The following is a 20,750-nucleotide window of genomic DNA, read 5'->3' on the forward strand; positions in this document are numbered from 1 at the left end:
TCCACATCATAGGAAGAGAAATACAACTTGGAAATTTCAACTTGAGGAACGTTTACATTCTAGTATTTGCAATAGTTATACTTATGTTGGGGCCAGGAATTACTCCGCAAAGATAATTACATTCCATTAAAATGTATATTACGTAGACATAAACTTTCTAAATACATTCTGAATAACTCTTCTTCAAGACAGAACTTGTTTGAATAAACATATTTCCTTTATTACAGGTGATCTTCTTGTAGGACTGAATATGAAGACAAAAAAAATTATAGCTAGGTTTGGCTGTGCATTCATGGAGATTCAGCACTTGGGAAATGGAGGGAGAAGAGCCCTGAATTTGAGGCCAGGCTAGATTACTCAGTGAGACCCTGAGATGCAAAACTGAATGAAACCAAACCCCAAAGACAAACAAAAAATCATGATTTACACTGAACTTTCCTCTTGTATGTGTAAAAATATCAGCGAAGGAAAGCAGTTTTGAAATGTGAAAGAAAAAAGAACAGATGAGGATCAGGGGATACAATGGGAAGGTAACGAGAAAAAACCAGACTGGGTTTTCTGGAAGGAGCACTCTATATATTTTATTTCCACCAGTTACAGGGTTTACATTCTCTGAAATCAATGTATGGTCTTTGAGAAATCATCACTGATTTCTGCAATATAATTTTATATCATATATTATTATCTTTTAAAAGAAATCTGTGAAACTATTTCTACATGTGGTCAGACCAAAGCATAAATTTTGCTAATAATACCCAGCTTGGATTACCTCACAGATTTACATGTTTTATATTGCTTAAACTTCTAACCTGTCAGACCTTGATGGAATTTTCATTAGAAAAAGGAGTAGATGGCATTCATGTAAACAGTACACTGTGAGATGCAAAGTAGGATAGCTCATATCTGTCACTTTCAACATATACAACTTAAAAATGATGTTACATGTTTACTTATCTTACATGTAAAGAAACCCATGAAGCCCTTACAAAAAGCAGCACTTTCTAAAAGGCCTCTGTGGCTAATGTTGCTGGAAATCATCATGGCAGCCACTGTTGATCTCCTAGATATTTTGAGGTTAGAAGTTGATTCTGCCAAGGTAGACACCAAGTAATTCAACTCATCCACATGACTGAACAGTCAAGATTCTTAGTCACTTCTTTCAAGTGGTCTGTCAGTGAAGGCATCGGAGATCTCTGTGCTGACCTGTGTCGAAAGGTTTGCTTTTGCGACATTGAGATAAATGTCATACTGCTGGTCTAGGCCGAGGTAACAGTCACTCATGAGATATAGGGTGAAGATGTATCTGAAATATGAAAAACAGAAAGTACATGATACATGTGAATGAGAGCATCTTTATGAAACACACCACTGTCTACAATAAACAGTAATAGAAGAAAAACCTGGAGATAAAAATGTAAATTTGCAGGCGTATTTTAAAAGTTGGTGATTAATAGTTTGAATATGTATTTAAACATGAGAATTAACATAGGTGAAAGGTGATACCTATATAGAAGGTCATTAGTACATACTCCAGTAAATGTTGGTTTTTCAGGACAGAGAATCAGTACACTTCACTTTTTTGAAACTCGAGTGTATGATGCTGCTTACCTCCCAGGTGTTTCCGGAGTAAAGAAAGAGAGCGAGGCATCATGATGAGTTCGAACAAATCCTACTCGTTTTGAAGCAATCATCTCTCTCTTATCCACCTCTCCTAATATCAAAAACCATCCTTCATCTTTTACTTTGGGAAATCGAGGAGTAATTGCATAACTCTCGTGTTTTCCCTGAAAACCAGAAGAAAGATAAAACATGAGTAATGCATGTATTTCCTGTCTGTCGGCTATGCTTATAAGGCTATGCTGTTTCACTTGAATTCAAGCTCAATTACATCTAGCTGGATGTTTTAATTTCCCTTCTTTTCTGGTTTTGTTTCTTTACTATGTCTTTAGTTCCCTTTCTTTAAGGCTCCCAGAGCATATAAAGGGGCCACTCTGTGACTACTACTATCAAAACATTCGGTTCAGCTAGAAAAGAAAGTTGTGAGTCATGACATACAGTTTACATGCCATCCCTAAAATAAACATTAACATTCCATAGACAGAATAAAAAATCTGAGGTACAATTTTACATTTAAATGTTACATAAATCCTCCAAAGTTGCATGCACAAAAAACTGATAGTTAGGGAAAAAAGTCAGCAAATGAACATTAGTAAAGACTAGACAATAAACCTCATAATAATGAACAAACAAAAGCAGACCCTTTGCTCTGTCCAAGAATAAAATCTACATAAAAAGGATATATTTTACTTTATTACTTACTTACTACTCAACCATCCATCCATCCATCCATCCATCCATCCATCTACTTATTTATTTTCAGTTTTTTTGAGACAAGGTTTCTCTGTATAGCCTTGGCTGTCCTGGAACTCACTAGATCTGTACAACAGTATGGCCTTAAACTCATAGAGATCCTCTGCCTCCTCCTCCTGAGGGCTGGTAATAAAGGTGTGTGCTACCACCATAAGGTAAAGGATATATTTTAAAGTGGTATAATGAAAACTATTCTCAAAGATGTCAGATGATACCCATGTACAGACTGCTCAATCTCCAGGGGGAAAAAACTGAGGGGAAATTCAACAGAAGCTATCTTATGAGGTAATGTGACAAATACTGGTTTCAATAGCAAAGAAGTAAAGAGAAGCAGAGAGAAGTGTGAGAGAGAGAAAGAAAGGGAGGAAGGACTGAGACTACTGTGTGTGTCCAGCTATGAAGGAAAATACGGGGATCAAATGGATGATAGTCAGATATTTAAACCAGAAATGACATCGGATGTACCCATGAGCATATTTACAGTCTAACCACACAAGAATCATGGGATAGGTATGCTGGGACTATTCTTCCTTCTTGATTTCTGACTTTGGAGCACTGTTAAAAAGCCATTTTAGAGAGACTACCTCCTTGGCAGTGGACCGAGAGCTCTAGAGGCTGAGGAGGGTCTTGTGTGGCTCATTCTGGGGACCTAGGGCAAATGCCAAGAGACTATACTCTGAAATCCAGACTGGAGATTTTCTAAGATTGAGGATTTTTTTTTTTTAACTTTAAGCCTAACTGTTACAAAGTTCCACAAAGCGGAAACACAGTCTGAGGTTTAGACTGGAGTGGACTTGCATAGATAGGCTTGCCCGTTAGCTGTGCACTGAGGGACCACAACATGTGAAGAATGGCATAGGAACATGCCCTAAACCCGTTTTTATACTAGTGCAGTATTGAGATTGTTTGCACCTGCACCTAGCTGGTATTTCCTGCACAAAGACCGGTGATGGAGATTGGGTCTGTTTTCTTGGGCATGTGTGTTGAATGAGTGCTTAACTACAGCACCGAAACTTCAGTTTCCAGTGGGAGAAATGACACTTCACCCATACTACAACATAGTCTACTTGAACACTGCAAATACTTCAACTGAAATAATACTATTTAAAAACAAACAAACAAATAAGTACATCCCAACTAATGACCTAAGCCCAAGATAGGTAAGTCTCAACAAAGAACAATAAACATGAAAAATTATGGCAATGGGCTTTCTTTGAAAATGATCAATTCCAAAATAAAAGATTCCAAATGAAAGTAAATTATATAAAGTCCTTGACAAATGTTCAAATGAAGGACTAGAAGAAAACTTAATGCCATAAAATCTTTGATGTCATAGAAGACATTTTATGTCAGTGAATACATTGAAAACAATTCAAACAAAGCACTTGAATGGATCAAGGAAGTCAATAGAGGGTATGACAGAGGCACTTAAGCGGCTGGAGAAAGTATGTAGGTGTGCATGGTGGTGTGTACCTTTAATTTCAGAGATGGTTAGGTGGAGATGAGAGGATTCCAAGAGCTTGCTGGTGAGCCAAATTAGATAATCAGTAAGCCCCAGGGCCAGTGAGAAACCCCATTAAAAGACAGTAAGGTAGAAAATAAGGTGGATGCCTCCATGACCTCCACACATGCGCACATACACCCATTTCACCCATTTGTGTATGGACAAACACATCATAATGAGATGATAGAAGGAGGAACTAAAAGTAGAGAAATATGCAAAGTAATTAGATTTTTTTGAAAATTAAAGCACAGTAAGTCAAATAAAATCAATAAGAGCTTTACCAATAGAATGAATTAAGTGTAAGACAGAATACCAGAGCTAAAAGACAAGACAGACAAATGAGAACATTCAGACAATGACAAAAATGAAATGATGAGAAAGTATAAACAGAATACACAAGATCTATGGGACACCATTAACAACTAAATATATGAATTTGAGACACAGGAGAAGCTAAAGGCATAGAAAATATATTTAACAAAAACAGCAGATTTTCCAAATTGAGGGAAAGAGATGGCTATGTAGATATGAGGCATTTACAATGCCGAACAGACAAACAACTTTCCCATGTCATATTATACTTGAAACATTAAATATGCAAAACATAGAAAAGAACCAAGTCACTTATAAAGGTGAATGCACCAGGAGAACAGTTGATTTGTCAACAGAAGTCTAAAAGACATGAAATCATGTAACAACTTACTTTCAGTTCTGAAAGACAGTGACTGTCAATCCATATCACAATACCTAGCACCTTTTGGTCTAAAAGTAGAAGGGAATAATTTCCATGCCAAACACAGTCTGAAGGAATTTGTGATAGTTAAGCCAGTATCACAACTATTTGAGGGAATCCTTTGACCCACAAGAAAACAATAAATCATGCTACAACAGCAGTTAAGCCATCAGGAAGGAAATCAAAATCCTTACAAAATCACATTACAAAATCCTTACAAAATCACATTACAAAATCAATGAAATGACAGGCATTAACATACACCTTTACGGTTATTTGAATGAAAATGGCCCCCATAGGCTCATAGAGAGTGGCACTCAAGGTATGGCCTTGCTGTAGTAGGTGTGACTTTGTTGGAGGAAGTGAATCTTTATGGGGCGGGCTTTGAGATCTCAAATGCTCAAGTCCAGTCTAGTATGCCACTGTCACTTAATGCTGCCTGTGGATCCAAATGTAGAACTTCCAGCCACCTACTTCTCCGGCACCATGTCTGCCTGCATGTTGTCATTCTTCCTGTCATGATGACAGTGGACTAAAGTACTGAACCATAAGCCAACACCAACTAAATATTTTCCTATATAGGACACTGAGAGGAAGACAAGATTTAAAACTAAGATCCAGGGGCTGGGGAGGTAGCTCAGTCAGTAAGGAGCTTGCTGTGTGAGTGTGAAGTTTGAATCCTCAGGACCCACATAAGTGCCAGGTACCTGTGGGATGCCACGGAAAAACTAAACTTCAACAAAGTAACAGCAGGTGACTTTTGTCAGATCCTCCAAATAAAAAACAGTCAAAAAAATCATAATTGAAGGACATCGTAGAGCAAACAGACTTAACAGACATCTACAGAATTTTCTACCAAATACTGGGAATGCTGCTTGCCTCAGAAGCCTTTGGAACTTTTTTTTTTAAAACGAGAGCATGTATTAAGACACAAAGAAAATATTAAGAAATAGAAGAAAATTGGAGTATTATCTTGCATTTTATGTGATTACAAAAAAGTAAAACTAGAAATCAACATAAAAAAATTAAAGAACATACAAAAACTCATGGAGAATGAGCACCACATTCAGAAGACTCTGTCACTGAGAAAGGAGAGGAATTAAAAATTACTATAATTGGATGAAATAAAGGAACACCACAGAAGAACCTGTGAGATATAATTCATGTGGTTCTAAAGAAGGACTTTATAGCTATAAATACCCACAATAAAAATCAGAGAAATACTTAATAAATGATTCAATAAGGCACCACAAGGTCTTAGAAAAACAAGAACAATCCAATCCCCCAAAGTAGATTAAATGGAAAGAAAAAACAATCAAGGCAGAAAATAATGAGATGAAAGTTGAAAAAAAAACAACCCAGAATCTATAATAACATAAATAAACTTGACCCACTAGGCTGAAAGGGAGACGTCTTCATTATTTCAGCTATGGTGTCACTTAAAAACCTTCTCCACATTCTATGTGATCTTTTAAGACTTAAATAATTTTAGTGTAAGGCTACAGAAAAAAGCACAAGTAATATACAATTAAAAAACTACTGTACATTTTTCTCTGCATGAAACTGGCAAAGCTTTCTTTAATGCATTAAAATGGAAGGAGACAGACAGATACAGTAACTGAGCCTCAAAAAAGCTTACTTGTTATTAATGTGTTATTCAGGTGCAGAACTACCTAGGAAAGCTCAACCTCACTTGCATCTAGTGTACTGTAGATCCTGCACATCAAGATCCTCCATGGTAGTGCTTCTCAGAGTTTAATCTCCTTAAAAATACTGGGGTGCACTAAGGAGAGTATCAGACCCCTGAGATTCTGTTTTGGTTAGAATGGAGGGCATTCAAGGAATCTATACCTTAAAAGGCACACCAGCTAAAGAAATCTATGAGTATAGTGCGACAGGCAAGGTAAGGTGAAGGGAAATTCTGGACATGAAAAACAGCACATGAGAACTGATTAATTTCAAAAGACTGACGCTAGCTGCTAATGCCAGTTGAGAAAGCAGGATTCATGAATGACACGGACACATTAGTAATAGAAAAGATATGTGTGGTGGTGCATGCAAATACTTGGTGTGAAATATTTGAGAATAGAAAGCAAATGTTACACCTTGTGGAACCCAAAACGGACTCTCTGCAGGCTGACTTGAAGCACATACTGCTGATTAGCATGCAACTTGATCCACTTGTTGTCATCTCGCTTGTCTGCTGTCAGAGTTGAAATGGAGAGTTCTTTATGTCCTTCAACTGAGTCATCCCATGAGCCTTTAACACTTATGCCAACATTTATCACTGGCAATCGAGATAAGAAATTCCATGCCTGAATAAAAAAGAAAAATAATAAAGGAATAATTAGTGGAAAACATAGTGAACAACTTTGAAATGGTGTGCTTTTAGAAAGTCGGTCTTTAACTTTGAGACTAAATCTGTGTTGATGCAGCTGTTGAAATAATACAGAGATACTTTAAACTTTCCCCAGCTTTATGCTGCTACTGGGATACTGCTGGTGGTGTGATCCATCTACCCATTCATATTTCACTCTCTTTTATTATACTTGTACACGTGGAAAATTCATGCTTTCAACTTTACTTTAGAAAGACATTGCAATCTAAACTTAGCTCTTTATTGTACATGTCACCTGATTTGAGTAACTTTCGGCTATACTAAAAAGTAAACATGATTAAAAGTTTACTGCTACAGTAGGTAGTGGTGGCATACACATTAATGCCTTGGGAGGCAGAGGCAGGCAGATCTCTGTGAGTGCAAGGCCAGCTTGGTCTACAAGAGTCAGGAGAGCCACGGCCACATAGAGAAACCCAGTCTGGAATCCCCGCCTCCCCCCAAAAATGTTTATTGTTAATGTTAGGTTTTGCTTTAGAGATTCGTTTATTCAGATATTATAAGTGACTTTTAATGTGGAGAACATTATGTGGTCCTATAAAGACAACCTGAAAATAAATTGATATTAGTATCTTCCATCAAATAACTTAATGAAACATAGCACAATACAATTGTATTTATTCACATTCTTAATTTTTTCTTTAAATTTCTACAATAAAATTCTGTAATAACTATAATTCATAGGGAGCCCTGTAATTCTGGGATTTAGTCTAGAAATTTTTTTCGCATTGTTATTCCGACAGTACTAATTAAAACATCACCTATAAAGAGAGAAAATATGTGGCCCCTGTACCTTGTCTGGGCAGTACAGTAGAGCTGGCCCTGATGGTGTAGGTCTAGGAGAGCTGACATGAGGGCCTAAAAGCAGAACTGGCTTCACACACTTTGCTTATCAATGCAAAGGTTGAAGTAGTCAGGATGATGTTGGAGAGCTCACCCTGGTGGTGAGGATAGGGAAGAAATGGGAGGGTGACCAACCCTGTAAGTACCCAGGTCCAGAACCAGGGTTATGAGTTGCGCCTCTACCCAATATCCACCACAATAACAATATGCTGGAACATATGAAGGGGACAGTCCTGCAGATTCAAAGCTACGAGCTCTCCAAGATATAGGGAAACAACAGGATATCCAAGAGAAGTCCCTGTGAGGGCCTAGCATTAATAGTGTAGCAGAAACCAGAGGTCTTGAACTAGACCCATGACTCTTTGCCATGAACACTTGCAAGTAAAGATATATAGACAAGGGGTTTACTGCATGACCTACTGTGTCACACTAGAGTGTCCATGATGAGATTGATGATTTTTTTTCATTTTTCTTTTAAATTTTATTTTATTTTATTTTGGGGGAGAGGTTGCAGGGGCAGAGGGTGGATATGTAGGGATGGGGGAAATGAATGGGATTGAGATGCATGATGTGAAAGACACAAAGGAAAAAAAAAACTTAAAAAAGAATGGAAATATTTTGCCACTTTATGCTTCTTCTTTAAGACACTTGCAAATAATCATTCACTCAGTGCTCAACAACGTAGAATGAAAAAAATTGAAAGTTTAGATTACTAGAAACCACAAGAGACTCAAGGTGTTAAAGTAATTGTCATTTTTGTAAGATTTACAGGTATGTTGCAAATTTATTATCAATCTAGAACACTTCCTAATGTAGTTTAAAAAGCCCATGAGCACTTTCACTTTGGTTTCTTTTGATTCCTTAATGTATACCACAGTTTTCCTTATAGACTTTAATTGCTTGTTCACTGTGGTTTTACTGCTGCTGAGTGTTTGTAATTGAGATGAAGTAGCAGGGATGAGTCAAACCACCCTCAGGGATAAAAGAAAAAAAAAAAAGAAAAGAAAAAAGGGAAGAAAAGTTAGTTCAATGAGAATTGAATCCTGTAACTTTTTCTTACCAATTTGAAATCATGCCTGGAACTAGATTCTGAAACAGCTATAGAATGGAGTTGAAGCACACATGCTGGCTGAGCCCTTGCCAGAACCAGAAGTTACTGAGCAGAGAAACTGCTCTACTTAAGACTGGTCAGCATGTAAATATGGTGAAGGAGATACACAATTCAGTAGGGCATTTATTTAATAAGATGACATATGTGAAAAAAACATTATTACTCTTTCTTTTTACTTACACCATTAAATTAGTTACCAATAAAATGTTTTCTGCTTTTAGCAACTCTTTGAATTATGCTACAGTCTCTTTAAAGTATCTTGGCTTTTACAAGTATGAATCTTTAGGAAGGATTTAGTATTATTTTTCAGCCTATAATGTATACACATTTACTTACTGTATGTGTATATATATACACATATATGTATATGTGCATGTGGATATATATATACATACATGCATTCAGACATACACATACATCATGAGCTATTTTTAAAAAAAACTGCTAAGACATTTCAATACCAGCCAAACATATTTATCTGAGGATTAATCTTCATCTATTGAATCAGGCAAGATCACTGCCATGCATACAATTATTTAATTAGCAGCCAAATCCTCTGCCAGTCAGCAGCCGTTCCAGGCATACTGATGGGGTAGGAGATGCAAATCTCACAGTTGTACTGCTTTTTCTCATTACTACTGCAATTAGCACTTAAATTGATGCTTTAAACATACTAATTTCTGGAATAATTCAGGATTTGTATGTTACCTGGGATCGCCTCACTGCAGAGCCGACACCAGATTGCTCTGCAAATTGAAGCACTTTTGAGCCAAATAACCATCATCATATCAGACAGAGCCAATTTGCATTTGGTTTTAAAGATAACAGAATGGCAATTTATGCAAATAAATTAAGTAAGTTTACTTCTGAGTTTTCCCTCAACTAATTATAACAATGTACTAATTTTTCATCACATCTAAAACTTGGCTTGAAATCAGTGTATGTTATGCGAGAAATCTGTTGTTGCTAACAGTAGTCTTGTTTGAATTCAAAGATGTTTTTATTCATAATTTTGATGGTAATTTAGTTAGAAGGATAGGCATTTATTATGAATATTTGTGTCAATTTGGGGTTCAACAGAAACTGAACAGTCAATCAAATACTTACTCCTGTTACACTTTTACTTAGTCTTGCTTAAAGTATGTTTCACTTCAAAAAGAAAAGAAACATGGTATAGAAAAAGTTTCTTCAATACCTGAAGTTGCAGAATTGTGAAGAAATGCTGAATACTTACTTTAAAATTTCAGGATAAAATGCTAACAACTTAACACCTAGAAAGTCAAATATTTCTGGCATCATTCATTCATGATTTTTCTCTTCCCAAAGACTGTTTGGATAGACAACTTATTCTGCCTTTCACAACAGCCATTTAACTGTATATACAAGTCATATGTTTCACAAAAGGTGCATATTTGAAAGACTATCTTATAATCTAGGAAGAGAAAAATGATTAATGTAAGACATAAACCAGTAACTGAAGGGATTGTATATATGCCCAGGCATACCCCCTACCCGCAAATGAAATTCAAAGTTTTTGCTCTCGGTAATTAAACCATTACATTTCCATAAGAGAAGAAAACTTTATATGTACAGTAAAAAATACTGTAATTTAAAAAATACAATAGTCCCAAATTTAAACTGAGGTGTTTCAGGTAACATTCACTGGCCTTGTGAGGCATAACAGCACACACAATGCAAAGTGTGTTTTACTATGTGTTAGAATCAAGGCTGCAGTGAGGCTGTGACATGAAACATGGATGATAAATGCTTGGAACACATCAGAGACATGATATGTTTGATTTTGAATTAACTTTTGGTCATTATGTCAAAAACCCTTCACTGTTACCAATTTTTCATGATTCCATTATCACATGGGTTGGTGCCCCACAGTTGAAGAAGCTGTGTTCTAAGTTAAGGAAACTCTTGACCTGGAGGAGAGATGGATATACCTGCTTTGTTTTGGCTGACTGTAACTCGTTCTCCACCATGGAACTGAATATATGGTCTTTCCCTTCACAGGCATGGATCAGCTCAGGAAGGCATTCGATGGATGTTCCCCTAGCATGTGGACCCTTTATGGGTGGTTTCCATTTCCTATGAAATAATATATACCAATAAAATAATTTCTTCATAGCCAAATGATGACAGTGGATTTAACAGTTTCCTTAAAATAGATGTACATTTTGTATGCCACTATGTTAACTTTTAAATAATACTCAGTATTTTCTAAGTCATCTCTACTACTTTATGAAATATGTAAAGTGTAATCTACACATTCAATACTTAGGTTTCACAGATAGTGGGTGTCTACAGAAACACAGGCCATTAGATTTTATGCTAAGAAAAAAGTACAACTGGAATCGTACTCATACTCTTAAGGTTTCTCCAGAAAACTAGAGAGGATTTCCTAGGCCCCGATAGTTCTTACTTCTCATAATAGACCTCCCGGACTTCTTTACTGTTAGAATCCGGCTTTTGTAACATTTACTAATGCAGCTAAAGTATCTTGAGACAGTTACAGACACATATGGGTGTCTGCCTCCTCTTAACACTTCCTACTAGCATGTCTTGCTCTAAGCACAATTGTATTATTGTTCAGGGATATCCCATGGTAGACTCAAACATATTGAGAGTGCCACGGAGCCCAATATATTTGAATTAAATAAAAGAGTCTCCTGGAGGGACTCCATATATGCCTAAGGTATTTTATCTATCTATCTATCTATCTATCTATCTATCTATCTATCTATCTATCTTTGTTTGTTTGTTTGTTTGTTTGTTTGTTTGTATGAGTTCTAGGGTCTCATGTTGCCTAGGCTAACCTTCAACTTGATATGTGGCTGACAATAGCTTTGAACTCCTGATCTTCTTGCCTCCAACTCCTATGTTCGGTATACTAACAGGACTGGTTTATATTGTGCTGGGGATTGAACCTAGGCCTTCCTGCTTGCTAGACAAGTACTCTATCAACTGAGCTACATCCCCAACCCATATCTGAGGGTTTTGTTGTTATTTCTATCTATAGGCTCTAATGATTGTAACACCTTTCCTGGCTGATAAAATTATAAAAGGAACATGATGGCAAGCTTCAAGAAAGCTGTTTTGTTTTGTGAGTGTGAAACAAGGTTTGGGTTGGAAAGTGTCTCTCAACTATGAAGCACTGGTGTGAAAGAAATATTTCATTTAATACTACCAACCTCCATGTATTATGCATTTTTCCCTCTGGCTAAAACCTGTATAACTATTGCATGAGGCCTAAGGCTAAATAATTTGATGCTAACATAGCTCTTCCAGTGTTTCAAACAACATTTTAAAATATTTTACAGAAGTATAATTTTCATTTGAAAACAATTCAGATTCCTTAATTCTCTTGTCTTACAGAAGAAAATGGCAATTTATGTTTGATCACAAAGTACACTATCAATGGCTTCTTAAATGGAGGCTGATATTGTAAGGGAATAAATTCAATTAAAGTATATGTATGACCAACCAACGCTGCAAATTGGAAAGGGTTTAGATAAGAAGAGGTTAAACTTGCTGCTCATCGGGGGGCTAGTAACCCCATTCCAAGGGAGGCTACTATAACACAACTCACACTTTTCTCCCCCTGGAAAACAGTTATTTTCAACCTGAAAGAATCAATGTCCTAAGCAAAACCTGGGACTGTAGTAGCTCTGTGAATGTGGAGAGGAGCACTGCCTTTGTGGCTGCGTGGGTCACAGCGATTGGGCTCAAGTGCGGCATGTATAAACCACTGGGCTGGATCTCAGCTCCTGACCCCATTAAAAAGTTTTTTTTTTTAAATTAAAATAATTACATTGACAAAACAATTACCTGAAAAGGTGAAGATGGTGCTGTTCAATGTTTGGTATTGTAAGAAGAGAAGAATCCTTTAGCCACCGGCCTTGTATCACCATTTGAACCAGGTGGGTGATATTCAGGACAGTCACCAGCCAGCCCTGGCTTGCAGCCACATCCAGCATGGCCTAGATAAGGAAAATGATGTTAGCCTTAACAACAAGGACAACAAAAAAAAAGGAAAGTCAAGCATTATATCTTAAAACTACTATGTATCAGAACAGAAACTAAAAACTGAGCTATAGTTAAGTTGGGGAACAAACTGAACTTCCCACAGAAGGATCAAATCTAAATATACACTTTTGAAGACAGAAAAAAAAAAGTTAGATATTAGTGCCTTTAGAAATAAGAAAAAAATTCATTTTTTTGAGTAAATAGTTAGACAATTCACAGCATCAAGAGCATTTAAAATGTAAATTTTACTGTCTTTCAAATGTAAAACCAGTAGCTGCAGGGAAAAAAGATTTTTTTGTTAAAAAAATATCTTTCTGAAAGATCAGACTAAGGATATAGGCCAACTCTTAATGACAATACAGCACACTGTATTGGCAACTGAATGCGGTCCATGGTCAGTGACGGAAGCAATCCATATTAGACTTTACATCTAATCTAATGTTTTATGGACAAACAAAAGGCTGCATTTGCTTAAGGCAAAACTAAACAGTGAAATCTTATTTAAACAGAGGAGAAGTTTACATAGGCAAAGTGATTTCAATTAAATGAGATTCTGCAGAATGTTCACTGAAAGACATGTAAGTTAATATGATACTGGGCAATAATACAGTTTTGGGACTGTGCTAGCTTTTTTTGAGATGTACCTAGCAATCTATTACAATGATACTTTATAGTAAATATCTCACTGATGTTAAGGTATTATAAAATGTTGTACAAAATCTGTTTTTAGAAATTATTTAAGCTATGTTAGTAGTATGACTTACTATAACTCTATGGTATCAGTGTGAATATATTCTCCTAAGCTTTAAATTTCCAACTCTGTGTTCTATGATTTACAAAAAGAAAAATAATAATAAAAGTCTGTCAAATAAAATCTATGCTCTTTTTATGTACAATATAGGGAAATGGACCAGGGTTCTTTTTTTAAAATATTTATTTATTTATTATGTATAGAATATTCTGTCTGCATGCATGCCTGAAGGCCAGAAGAGGGCACCAGACCTCATTTCAGATAGTTGTGAGCCACCATGTGGTTGCTGGGAATTGAACTCAGGACCTTTGGCAGTGCTCTTAACCTCTGAGCCATCTCTTCAGCCCCTGGACCACGGTTCTTGGATATAATGATTAGCGTGACAGAACTCTCAAACTGGTCATTAGCATCTGTTGGGCTGCCTGCTATATACCAAAAGCCTGGACATAGATATATTTACATGTGTGGATACATAAGTATGTGCATGTGAATGCTTCATCCACACATAGCTCTGAGAAACACTGTATGTATACATTTCTTCTTTTTCGACAAAGCAGAATTTCATTAAGATGGACAAGACAAATGAGTTATAATGAAAGCTATGTAGAAAATAATGTGTTTCAGAAATCAGAATGCTCAAGACCAGCTTAGAGAACAGAAAAATGAGTAATTGTACTAATGCAATATGATGATGCACTTAGAAGTTGTAATGAGGACTAACAAAAACAATTTTACTTTTGATTTTGTATTGTATTGTGACTGGAAATAAATTCCAGATCAAAAGCTCACATCTACAGTTGGATGGACTAACCATATGGTTTTAACTTTGAAGTTTTCATTATGAAGTTGAAAGATTTCATAAAATTTATGAGCATTCTCCACAAGTTTTCACTGTATGATCCAGATGTGAAAATACAAAAAAGAAAATCATGCAAAGTAAGTGCTTATGTCAAGTGAAAGTCCTATCATGAATTTAAACTCATCTTTAATTTACAGAAAAGAGAGGGATGATAAGGTATTGCAACAGTACAAACGTGTAAAATTAAATACGGCTACACATCTGTCTGCCAACCACTGCCTCGTGTTGCTGTCCTCTATGCCCCACCTTCACTGCCTCAGAAGTTTCCATTTATTCCCATTCTAACTCAATTTTCTTTAAACAATACGTACTTCTCTAAGAGAATGAATTTCTAAAGAGGTAGAACTAAACAGCCCATTCCTCTACTTAAGTATTTTCAATGACATTACACTGTGTAGTGAACAAAAACAGACATGTCTTTGTATAGCAGCCAAAACCCTATGACTACTGTCTCTCTTTTCCCTCTGGTCACCTTGCCCAATATACTCTCAGAGGAGTAATACAAAATGGCTGGTATTTTCCAGATTTACACTGTTAATTTTTAAATTAATATCACTCATTTAACCTTATACACTTCAGATTTCCCTTTTATCCTTTGTAGTCTTCCTGATTCCCCCAGACAGATATAGGCCAGTTTGTCTCCTTTGCCTCTACTTACCACAATTTTCTGTTTACATTTTATCCTGTAAATTACAGCCTTCTTGGCATGATAGTTTATAAATATTCTTGGTAATTCTAGCCCTAACACAGCATATTCAGTAAATATTTTGTGGTGGATTAAATGAAAATGGCCCCCAAAGACTCATAGGAAGTGGTATTATTGGAGGTGTGGCCTTGTTGGAGTAGGTGTGGTCTTGTTTTGAGGGCTTTGAGGTTTCAGAAGCTCAAGCCAGGCCCAGTGTCACTCTCTCTTCCTGCTGCCTGCAGATCCAGATGTAGATTTTGCAGCTGCTCTCCAGTACCATGTCTGTCTTTGTGCTGCTATGCTTCTTGTCATGCTGAAAATGGACTAAACCTCTGAACTGTAAGTCAGGCCCAATTAAATGTTTTCCTTTATAAGAGTTCCTGTGGTCACAGTGTCTATTTACAGCAATAAAATACCAACTAAGACATATTTTTTTATTAAGGTATACATAAAAATCCAACTATAATATTATAATATGACTAAATGACTAAATCATTGAGATCTACTAAAAGCAGTATAAAAGAAAAACACACAAACTTTGATGTCAGACAGATTTGGATCCTAATATTATCCCATTTAGTACGCACATCTAAACTTGAGAAAGTCACTTTACACTACTGGATCCTGAAGAGGTTCTTTGGAAGCAAAGAGAAAATATACAACACAAGTCTCCCAGCAGTTGTTTGCTGCACATGAGACGGTAACAGAGACCTAGTTAAACATCATAAAACAATATTTTTCCCTCTCTCCTAGCAGAGATTTTCTTTTATCTTTTTCATGACCATTTCTACACAGTGTGGGAGGAGTAGAGGAGAGGAGCATGCGTGGTCAGGAGCAGATGCATGGGTTGGGTATCCGGAGAGGTTTGCGGTTACAAGAAATCAAGGGACAAGGCAAAGGACCTGTGCAGGACAAACTAAGAGATGTCAGTCTGGTTCTCAGGTGGAGTGTAAGCTCATGCCACAGTTTGGAGGGTCATAAGGATGGGAGACTGAGGATCCTGGAAGCATATGTCTGATCCTGGGAAGGACTCTGTGTCTTAGTATTTTACAATAATCTTTCCCAGGTCACGCCAGAGTTTATCATAGATATCTGATAGCCAACCAAAGAAGATTGCTTTAGCACACTGAGGAGACAAAGTTAGAATGATTCTGAGTACAGAAAAACATGGATAGGGAATAGCACTTTGTATGACTTTCTCTTACTAAATTGGAATCTATTTCCATTGATTATCATTTCTAGCTATAGGGGAATAAAGATGTGATTTCTAGCACTGTATTCATTTTTATAAAATTAGACAACAAAAAACTATCATAATAGAAACAGTAAGGATGTCAGCTATTTTCTGAAGAGAGGTGGGCTGGAGAGGAGTTGATAAGTTTAGTTTTGGACACTTAGTGAAGATGGAGCTATGAAGCCAGGTGGGCTACTGAGATGAAGACAAACTCCACAGGGAGTACAGACTACAGCTGGACTCAGAAATCCAGGGTACAGAGTTGGCAGCCGGAAAGTTGCAATGAGCAGCACCGCTCACAAACGAATCAGTGGCAGAACTGGGGCAGGAGGCAAAACCCAGAAAGGTAGGAGAAGGTGGCACAGAAGGCCATCTGAGCAGTCTCCACAACACTGGAAATAATTTGTGATTCAAATAGATATTTGCTAAATGCTTGTTAATTGTCAAACCATCTATTAGTATTTTTATGTAACATTAAATTTAAATGCATTTTATAGATGAAGAGCGTGGCTCAGAGAGAGAAAGAAACATATTTAAGACTACAGAGTTTTAGAAAATAAGTCTGGTTAGGATTCAAATTCAAGTTGTTGGGAGCAGCTCCCATGGTTTATTCAGTATAGTAAATAGTATATATAATTAATAGTAACATAATAATAGCATATATAGTACTAAATATCATTAGTATACTAAACAGCCAATGAATCAGAATATGTGGAAGGTGTGTAGAATTTGAGTGGGCCTGTGATTTAGAACAACTGATTTTATGAGGAATGTGCATATTAGATCCAATGGGACTTCAAGGATATTTCTCAATTACAGAAAACAAAACATTGTTATGGAATGGTTCCAAGACCCTGAAAGATTCAAAAAAATCTGTGGATATTTAAGTCTCTTATTTAAAATGATAGTATTTATTTGAAACTTCTGCATATACTCCTCTATATCTTATATCGCCTGCAGATTACATATGATACCTAATATACTACATTGCTTAAGTAATGACAAAAGAAAAAAAGGTTAAAAAAAAAGACTACGTCCAGCACTGATCAAAGTCTTCCAATATTTTGCTCCATGGCTGGTAGAACATGCAGAATTGGAAGTGGTGAATAAAGAAAGCTGATGACTACAGACTTCAGTGCAGTTCACACATACTTGGCACTGGTTTGCAGCTGGTGTGGTATGTTAGACACTGACCAACGGTTGAGAACTGTACCTCTAGCTGTAAGGTTCTGGGCAAATTAACTATCGAGGTTCATTTTCTACATCTGAATAACTGATTCTGATCTGCCACTTTTTTTTTTAAAGAGTTCTACCTTCCGTATAAGCTTTAATATTTTAGCAATGACATATGAACATAGATAACACTATATGTTTGTTTTTTTGGGGGGAACATTTCCTTTTTTCTTTTTAAGTGAACTCTAGCATTTTTACGGTCATTTCTAGTAAATACCAAATAAGCTGTACAGAGAAGAGACCATCCTGAGGTCAGGCTATGAGGGTTCAGAAAAGAAGGGAATTCTGTTGATTACTGATGGTCTCATGAAACCAATGAAAGGAAAAGAAATTTCTGCAGATGAAGGTAATTGTCTCTTCATTAAGGAAGCACAAAAATACTTAGAGGAAAATCTGAGTAAATCAACAATGAAAAAAAAAAATCCTAGAGCAGCCCTGTTGTCAACAGCAAGACTCTGTAGTGGATTCAACAATGCTTGGAGCTTATTTCCTGCAATAACGAGTAATCATGCCTGAAGGCAGAGAATTCACAGTTCCTGTTCATAGTTACCCATGGCAGTATGAGCTTTTAGCACATTGTGACACTAGAGTTAAAGTGGCTACACTTTGGCTACAATCATAAGGGGACAGGAAGTAAATTAAGAGAAGGGGAGAAAAGATGACCTATATAGTACCAGTAATGCTCAGTCAAGTTGACCCATAAAGATATCAATGAGAGAGGGGACTCAAGCAATGGTCATGCACGTTCTGGATGAGGCAGTTTGATGCTGATCACACTGCAGGAGTGTAGGTTGCAGGTGATCATAATGTTTAAAAGTCATCTATTGAAGTCACTATGAGGGACTGATGATGGCGAACTGACACTATAAATGATGTTTGAGGAAGAATGGAAACAGTTAAAAAAGAAATCTAATGGATTTCTAATGGAAGCTGGCTCCCTAGAAGGAAATGGTTGGAGAGACAATAGGAGGCTAGATTTTATCTCTGAAGGACAAGAACTGCTCAACATGAGTTTCAGAGGAAAGGAGAGAAAAACAAATTAGCCTGCATCTGCGTATGTCTGAGTGAAGGAGTAAAACTGGAAGGAAGAAGATGAAGCAGAGGCAAACCCCAGAAAAGACAAAGTACACACCCCAAAAGCATTTCATCCTCAAGGACTTCTGAAGTGATTCATGACATGCAAAGGTAAAGGAATGCAGGATGAACATTTTGTTTAGTTAAAGGCATGCTTTAGGGTGTGGACAGACCTCACATTCTCAAAATTTACTATATATCTAACACAAAAATCCCAAGGCTTCCCAAGTTTGATTTGAACAGCTAAACCCAGTAAGTTTCATTGTAGCATGAAGGACTGAATTATCCAAATGTAATGTTTTTCTTCTCATCTTTTATGACGGCAGATTAAACAGTGAACAGTTAAAAGTATCAAGTAATAGAAATCTGTAATTATTGTGAAACTACCCAAATGGTAAATTATACAAAGTCATACTGTGTGCAAACATTATGATGAAAATATTTGTACCAAAGCATACAGATTATAAAAGTTTCACAAATAACCTAGTTTAATCTTTACCAACAGTAACTGTGAGACAGATAAGAAAAGAGAAGCTTGCGGAAGGTCAGTGACTATGAACTAACACACATGAAGAGTGATGGAGGTAAGGATTAGTCTCATTTTTCCAATTTCAGACCTGTGCTCACTGCATGAGATTCCATTACCTTTGCTGACTTACCCACACCTAGGAAATGAACACTAACTTTAAACAAAATAATGTAATTAAATAATTACTGTCTATGAATAAATTTTGCCAATACAAGATTCAAAATGAAACATGTGAATTAGCTTTATTCCATATAGTTGTATTTAAACATCAGCTCGTTGGGCATTATTTTTGAAACAGAATTCATTCTGGAGTAAATGAAAATAAAACTGAATAATGAGCACTAATACAATTAAGTCAATTTCACTGTATGGCAAGAGACCAGTGAAACAGAATAGCAAAGGAAAAGTCTAATAAAGATTTCTCCACGAACCTAAACTTCATTTTAAGAAATCTGGACTGCAAAGCATGTGGAGTCTGGCATGTGCTGCTCCAGCCATGTGCCTATGATACAGCATTCTGAAGACGGCTTCTTTTCCTGGATTCTTTCTTCCTATGAGAAACCCTTCCTCTACCCTATCATCTCTCTTACTGTATATATTGATTATAAAGAGATCACAAGCATATTAGCACACCAATAGGACAATAGCTGAAATAACAGAGAACATTGCCATTTCTGCTCGAATTAAATAACATAAAAATAATATTTTATTACCCGATTTTAAATATTTATTTCATCCAAAACGAGAGAAAGTTACATTAATGTAGAGAAACAAAGTTAATAATGGAGTATCATGTGAGTGAGAATCACTACAGGAAGATGATAAAACCAAGGCCTGAGAAACTATCATAGCTAAGACAGGTCAAGAGAGAAAAGAAAGTCAGGCTAATTTATGTAGTATCCTGAATGACAGTATATAAATATTAAATAGACCTGAACAAAGATGGATTTTGATTAATAATGATTTAAGCTTATTACTTATAAGAAATATACTGCACTAAAATATGTGTGATGCAATTAACAGAAGAGGCTATCCCGGGGCAGACTGTCCCGGAAGAGAGCAGAACTGAACACCCATGGACTCAATACAACCTTTCCTGAAGTCTCCCATTCAAGCATTAACCAAGCCTGATTCTGCTGAGCTTCCAAGATCAGACAAGACTGAGAACATTCAGTGCAGCAAGGCTTTAGACAACCTTCCTTGAAAATGCAAACTATTCTCAAATGAAAAGCATACGGAAATAATAATAAAAACCCTCAAACACAAATGAACTAGAAACTCATTGTAGAAGCTTGTATGTCAAAGACTGTAAGCAAACCCGTTGCTTAGCTCCGAGCTCCTGGAAGTTTTGCAAGGACAGGAAGGCCCCTGAGAATAGCTTTCTGGAGAAAAAGGCA

At 36.5% G+C, this 20,750-nt stretch overlaps 1 protein-coding gene across 2 annotated transcripts in view; it reads right to left on the reverse strand.

Annotated features, from left to right (window-relative positions):
• Positions 1 to 554: 554 nt before the first annotated feature.
• Positions 555 to 20,750, reverse strand: part of Ascc3 (activating signal cointegrator 1 complex subunit 3) — a 317,613-nt gene continuing 297,417 nt past the window's right edge. For both annotated transcript variants that reach the window (XM_048449042.3, XM_048449043.3), the window contains exons 38-42: positions 12,791 to 12,942; positions 10,906 to 11,050; positions 6,713 to 6,922; positions 1,609 to 1,784; positions 555 to 1,303 (exon numbers count right to left, since the gene is read on the reverse strand). In XM_048449042.3, coding sequence (XP_048304999.3) covers positions 1,147 to 1,303; positions 1,609 to 1,784; positions 6,713 to 6,922; positions 10,906 to 11,050; positions 12,791 to 12,942 — 840 coding nt within the window. In that variant the 3' untranslated portion in view covers positions 555 to 1,146. The remainder of the gene's footprint in view (positions 1,304 to 1,608; positions 1,785 to 6,712; positions 6,923 to 10,905; positions 11,051 to 12,790; positions 12,943 to 20,750) is intronic.

Source organism: Myodes glareolus, chromosome 1 (assembly GCF_982192425.1).
Source record: "Myodes glareolus chromosome 1, mMyoGla1.1, whole genome shotgun sequence".
In the NCBI taxonomy this organism is placed as follows: Eukaryota; Metazoa; Chordata; class Mammalia; order Rodentia; family Cricetidae; genus Myodes; species Myodes glareolus.